This window comes from Phalaenopsis equestris, unplaced genomic scaffold, assembly GCF_001263595.1.
Source record: "Phalaenopsis equestris unplaced genomic scaffold, ASM126359v1 Scaffold001152, whole genome shotgun sequence".
Taxonomy (NCBI): Eukaryota; Viridiplantae; Streptophyta; class Magnoliopsida; order Asparagales; family Orchidaceae; genus Phalaenopsis; species Phalaenopsis equestris.
Window position 1 is genome coordinate 26,412 of NW_018165591.1, and position 7,146 is coordinate 33,557.

Consider the following 7,146-nt stretch of genomic DNA (forward strand, 5'->3'; position numbering starts at 1 on the left):
TATATATATATATATATATATATATATTGAATTAAATTGAATTTCAGTAAATTTTAAAGTAAAATAAAGCTATTTTTCAAAGACATATTGATTTATTTGACTATGAAATTTTCATTCCTATTTTCTTATTTTAAAATTTTACTTTGAACTTTGTTTCATTTTGAAATATTCTTTTTATAACTTTCAAATTTCCTTTTATTTCTTTATATTTTCAATTTATTGATTCTTCTTTTTAAAAGAATTAAATAGTTTTTTTTCTTATGCTGTAAAAAAATTATTTATAGATTTTAGAAATTCACTAATTTTGATCTTAGTTTCAAATGATTTATTGATTCTTTAATAAGTTTTTTTTTTTTTTTAAAATCTTGTTATAGGATAAATCTTCATTTTAACCTAAGGGCACTTCATGATCAAACGAGTTTTCAAAATTTTAGAAGAGTTATCCAAAAATGAGTGAATATGAGTGAAATGCTCCAAGAAAAGAACCACTATAAGATTTAAAATTCTAGGTTCAAATTTCTAAGGCATTTCAAATCTATAGGAACTCAACTCAAGCTTCAATGATTAGAACTCAATCAACTCAACTAAAGTTTGAGGATTCAAGGTCAATAATATGAAACCAAAATAAGTTAAGAAGTGGTTGAATTTCTAATTTGTATAGGTCTCAACACGAATCCTCAAAGAACGCCACTAGGAAAATCCTAATGCTAGATCTCATATTATAGAGAGAAAAAAGAAAGATCTCATAAAAATGAGGTCAATACTACTAGCTATCCATCAAATTAAAAATTTGAAGCTTCCATTAGCTTCCCCTGAGTATGAAAATCAACTCCTCAATCCATTGCCCCATTTCTTTAACTCTCCAAACCACTTTAACACTAATTAGTGGATGGGTTTGATCCAGAGCATACAAGGAATAAATAGATCTTTCAATTGATAGTTGGACCATGTTCTCTGGATCAAGTGAAAGCTAATAGAAGCTTTGGATCAAGAAGAATCATCTCAGATTAAGGTATGTATCAAAAAATTTAATAATCATCACTTTTTTTGAATTTTGTGAAATGAATGTTCATTTCAATGGATCTTAGCCATAGAATCTATTCGTTTTTTTTAGATGATTGTTTTGGTAGGTTTAGATAGCAGATTCATTTGTGGAATCATGCAGATTGCATTAATTTTCTTGGACGACTTTGGTTCCTCATTCCTTCGGGAACAATGAACCAATGCTCTCCATTTCCTTCAAAGGAATGGATGGCTTGGATTAACACAGAGGAAGCATAGCGTGTTTCATTCCATACATCAAATCACTTAAGTTGGCAGCCCAATCATTACTCAACAACCAACAATCAACACGTGAGGTGACAGTGAAAGTGGATCTGATATGAGGAAAACATGCGGAGAACCTATTTTAAGTATCAAATTAGAATTAGCAGGTTTTAATTAAATCGCAAAAAATATATATGAAGTTTGGAAAATCCATAACTAATTCATGAAAGTTAATAAAAATATATAATACAATTTTATGTATTCAATAAAACATGAAGGTCAAGTAAAAAATAAAATTGAAACCTGACAATCTTTAACTAATTCTAAGATTAATTTAAACCTTTTAATCATCAATAAATAATTAAAAATTCAAAATAAATCAAATCCTATTAAAATTTAAGCCATTAATGAACTTCTGCCTAGTGTGCTTCCCCAATTTTTGAAACGGTTAAAACCAATGTTTAATATGGTAATTTAATTATCTTGTGTGATTTATAATTAATTGAAATAATAAATAAAATAAAAATAAAAAATAAACTTCTTTTGGAAATTCATAAAATCAATTGAGCAACAAATCTATGTTATAAAACAATATACTTGTGTGGTTGAATTTCATTATAATCATTTGGGATGTGAAAGGCATATTTGTAAAATGCTAATTTACACTCTTACCCTTTGATTTCCAAATTTTATTAAAAAACAAAGAAATAAAATTTCAAATTCTCAAAATATAAAAAACAAAGAAATAAAATTTCAAATTCTCAAAATGTGTAAAGTAAATTTTAAAATAAAATAATGGAAAAATATGATTCACGAAGACTTCAGAATGATGTGATTAAAGTAAATTTTAAAATAAAATGGTTAAAATGTGTGAGAAGATAACTTGGTAATTTCCTAAATATTGTGAATTTGAATTTTATAAAATTCTTAAAATGGTTTATTGATGCAAATTTTATATGTAATAATGTCTGAATTTTTTATTAATCATTTTATAAAAATTTAGTGGAATTAGCAAATTGAGTTAGAGTAAAATTCAATTGAAATTGAGTGGCAGGTGAGAATTGCAAATCTACCATAAAGAAGAACATTTGGGAACATTGAAAAATTGTAAAACTTGATTTCAGATGAGTATTCATCACTTAAATAGCAAATTTTTAGTAAATTTTGAAAGTTTGAAAGTAATTGGAAGCATATTTGTAGTTTCCTCATTATTGTAAATATACTCCTAGTACCCTTAAGATGCCAAATGAACTTTAATGACCCTAAATTCTTAGAAACATGATTTAAAATTGTTAATTAAGTTTCAAAAAGCAAAAAATAAATCAAATATTCTTGTGTTTAAAAGTGAATTTGGATATTGCAAAATTTCCAAAACTTACAAATATGCTTGTCGCATTATTAGGCTTAATAAATGATAATAAAATGCGAGTGTTGAACCAATCATTTGTAATAGTTCACCAACACAAAAGAGTTGAATAAAAGTAATTTCACTTTCAAATAGTGTTTTGGGTGAAAATCACGAATTTGTAGAAGTAACATTTCACACTGAAACTTCAATAACTTTCTCAGGAAAACTCACAATTAAATAAAGTTTTCACCAATAAATGAATTGAATAGGGCGAAATTCATATGTATATAAATATTTTCCATTTAATCATTTTTTTAATAATTTCTAGATAATAAATTTATTAATAAATTTAATAATTTATAAAAAAATCAAAATGCACTTAGAATAACTTGAAACATTTCAAAGTTATTTTGAATCTTATTATAAGTATATATGTAAAATTTTAAGGATTTTAGAGGTCATTTGGATTTACTAAGATTTTTTTATTAAGAACATCTTAGAATTCAAATAACTCTAATAAATGAAGAAAACTTCAAAAATTGATAAGATTTTTATAGAAGACTTTTGAACTAAATATTAATCTCCAAAAATAATTCAAAGTCAATTTGAATTTATTTAAACCAAAATATGTAAAACTCTAAAAATCACAAAATTGGAACCAATTTAACTCAAAAAAATTCATAAAATTCACAAAATCCCTAAAAGCTTGTATAAATGAACTTAAGAGATCTATAATCACTTGTCCAAGTGATTTATTATAATTTATAAGCACTAGTAATATTAAATCTTTATATATGCCTAATAAGCATATAAATGACGTCATTCAAAAACTCAAATAAAACTTTAATTTAATTAATAATATTCAAATAAGGCCAATAAAATCCAAATATGTCAAGATGAAGTCTTTTCTTGATAAAATTTGAAATCAACAAATAAAATTTAGAAAATTTGAACAATAATGCCTTTTTTTGTTCTATTCATTTTTCTTACTCACTTCCTTTAGCATCATTTGACACTAACCATAGTTTTAGGATTAGATCATGATGAGGTCAATTTGGTTTGTGTTTGTGTTGTTTTTTGGGCTTTACTCATTAAAAATATTTGTTTATAAAGAATTTTTTTTCACTAGACTGAATGTTTATGATGAGTAAAAAAAAATATTTATGCTCATTATGCATTCTTTTATCTGCTAGCTTAAGACGCTCTAGTTTCTTTACCTGTTTTTAAGATGACATAGTATGTTGTTATAGTAAACGTAGGTTTCTATTCCAACCGAGTCTTTTCCTTTTTCTAGGGTTAGGGTATCTTTCATAGCTGATCAGCTATTAACATTTGAGTCATCTGAGGGAGGATGACCAAAATGCAAAGGATGAACCACAACTAAACAAATAATGATATTCAGATGTAATTTTTTTTATCAATGAGTCTAACATAGATCTAGGGTTGGTTCACTTGATTTTGTCTTATTGTGTCTTATTTATGCTCGATAGTCTTCTTCAAAATTCATGTTGCTATTTTGTGTGCTTTTTTGCCTTGATATTTGATAGGCTCAATAAAGACTAAATTTTTCATCTAAACTAAACAATTTAAACCTAATTTTTTTCAAAATGAAATGACATTCATAACCCAAACGAAATTGCATTAAATATTACATTCACACCATCATGCATATAAAAAAATAAAGTTGACAATTGAATAAACATGAGTAGTAACATTTTTACGACTTAGAACTAGCCACGAAAAGATGATCTAGACATATGAATTGCACTAGTTTCTATTCCTTGATTTCAGACCCTCATTCATTGAACGAAAATGGGTGGTTTGTCCTATGAGGACCACTACTGTATAGGGTGAGTTCTGCCTCGATATACCGATTGCTCTTTTGAACAAATCATCTGAGCATTCATCATTAAGGACGTGCATACTCATACGTAGTTTGCTATGATCACTCGACACTAATAGTTAACCAAAATAATAAGACACTTGAGTTTGATGAGCTATAACAATTTTAAATTTTAAATTTCTAAAATAAACTCACATTAGTCTTAGGATATTATGTATACAAGTCATACTCATACATCTTGATTTTTATAATCAAGTTGGAAGATCTATTATTGTTCATAAATAATAGTTTACCATATCTTGCATTTATTGAGATATGGTCATCTAAACCACTTAAACACATTTAAAAACAAGACCGGTCTCAATAAATGCAAGATATGGTAAACTATTATTTATTAACAATAGGTTAATTTGTACTGGAGATTTGTTCAATGCCAATAGTGATTTGCCGAATTAAATTGCAACAGTGATTGTTGTAACCCTCAAGAACAAGACAATCTACATCTCACCTAAAAAAACAATGGTTAAATTGCTAAACTTTACAATTACAGGTCATAAATGCAAATCCATCATTCTTCTTATTGCTCAAAAATGATTTTATACTAGAATCCATCAAATTTATAAATATTTCGTGAACATGGATAAATTACTTATTGTCACAACAGAAAACATCACAACTTACCTTTGTAAGCCAAAATTTCTAGAAGAAATGTATGCTTCCTCCAACAGAGAAAAAAGCACCCAAAAAAAAATAAGCAAAACATGTAGGAAGAAAGAAAGAAAAAAAAAAACAACTAAAAGTTCAACTATGCTACCATCCCCACCAACTCCCTCTACTTTGAATCATCTAAAATGAGCAAATCTTAATCAAAATCCTCAATTATGTTTAATTTTCTCCATGGTGCATTATGAAAGGATTTGTAAGCCATTCCTTCCTCCTTATTAACGAAAATTAGCCTCTGAGAAACACACTGCTGCTTCTGGACTTAGTTCATGGAATCTTGGTTTGCAAGAAGAGGTTTCTTCTTTTCACCCCACGCATCCATTCTTTGTTGTGCATTTTGAACCTATCATAAAGAAAAATTACATTTCATTCGTAAGAGATAACACATAATGAAATCTTATAAAAATGTTGCATTTAAGAAGATTGATTTGTCAGTCCACCCTTATAGTGAGTTAATCATTCTAAATTCCTACTTTTACATACCTTTGCAAAGTTCATCTCATTAATTTGAGGAGGAAAAGTCGATTAAAATCGGTCTGATGTATGCTAAATAATGTTTTTGATTCATTATTTTCTTATCACATGATATACCATAATATTGGTTTTTGCAGAAAATGAAAGCCATAAAGTATTACATTGGACACAATTGTTGCCACTGTATTTATGTTTATAGGCAACAAATGTACATATTTTGCATCTATGTGGCATTAAAACTATTTTAATTACTAACAAATAAATTACCAAGGCAATAGAATTATTATTAAGGGTTATTTACATACATACCACATAATTCTCATACATTTACATATCTAACACCTAAACCTTTTATGTACATACTCAAAATCTAACACCTTAACCTTTTATATGCATACTCATTAACATTAGATCAAAAATATCACTATTAAAAACTTTTTAGAAGTGAAATGTGAAATACACATTTTCATTTATAGGTTTATTACACTAAACTATGAACTTGTATATTAAACTTTGGGTCTTAGATACGTGAAAACATACTAAATGTGTGGTATTTATGTAAAATTTCCGTATATTAAATCACTCCTAGATATGGAGTTCACCAATATATCAATAAAATTTGACAAATTAAGAAATTGATGTAATACTGAAGGGTCATTAGAGATCGTTTCTATTTTTCATTTTATTTTATTTACAACTTGATATGTTAAAAAATAGATTTTTACATTTATATTTAGTAAATATTAAATATGAAAATAGATTTTTACGTTCATGAAAATATATTTTATTTACAACCCGAATAGTAATGATCTTTAGAACACTCAGAAATAGATTTTTACATTTATATTTAGTAAATATTAATCATGAAAATAGATTTTTACGTTCATGAAAATATAACCGAATAGTAATGATCTTTAGAACACTCAGAACAACTAAAAATTATTGTGTTGAAACATATAAAAAATACAAAAAACCAAATATCGAAAGAAAAAAATATAAAAAAAAAACAAAATAATCCCAAAGAAGCCTAATTTTTTTTATTCTTTTAGTGAAAGGAGCTCGGAGAAGAAATCATATGGTGTCATTAGTTGAATAGTTAATAGAGCATTAAGATTCTCTTAGAAATGCTTGGAATAGCATTAATATGCATTAAATGAGAAAAAAAGAGCATTACCTCTGTGTTCCAATTAGTTCTGATAGTGACCCAAAGAAGAATTATAGTTTGCATGAATGTTCCCCCAATCATTCCTGTCCATATTCCCTGCAAAAAAATTAACTACATGATTTAGCATCAAATTCTTGCGATATATATATGTAATGTGATCCTCTTATTTTAGATCTATTATATTACTATGTACATAGTTACACTGCAAAAAAGCTTTTTCATTAGCATGTATGCATATAATCTGTACAACAATAACAACGACAACAACAACAACAAAAAACATCCCCAAGTGGAGTAAGTCACAAAAATCCTTTTTCTCCATTGTGT

The 7,146-nt window shown here is 26.7% G+C and overlaps 1 protein-coding gene across 1 annotated transcript in view; it reads right to left on the minus strand.

Annotated features, from left to right (window-relative positions):
* Positions 1-5,081: 5,081 nt before the first annotated feature.
* The window catches only part of LOC110033369 (protein DETOXIFICATION 40-like), a gene marked incomplete at its 5' end in the record, with an annotated part of 9,798 nt that continues 7,733 nt past the window's right edge, over positions 5,082-7,146 (minus strand). The window contains 2 exon segments of the mRNA XM_020737324.1: positions 5,082-5,523; positions 6,829-6,915. Of these exon segments, the coding sequence (XP_020592983.1) occupies positions 5,443-5,523; positions 6,829-6,915 (168 nt within the window).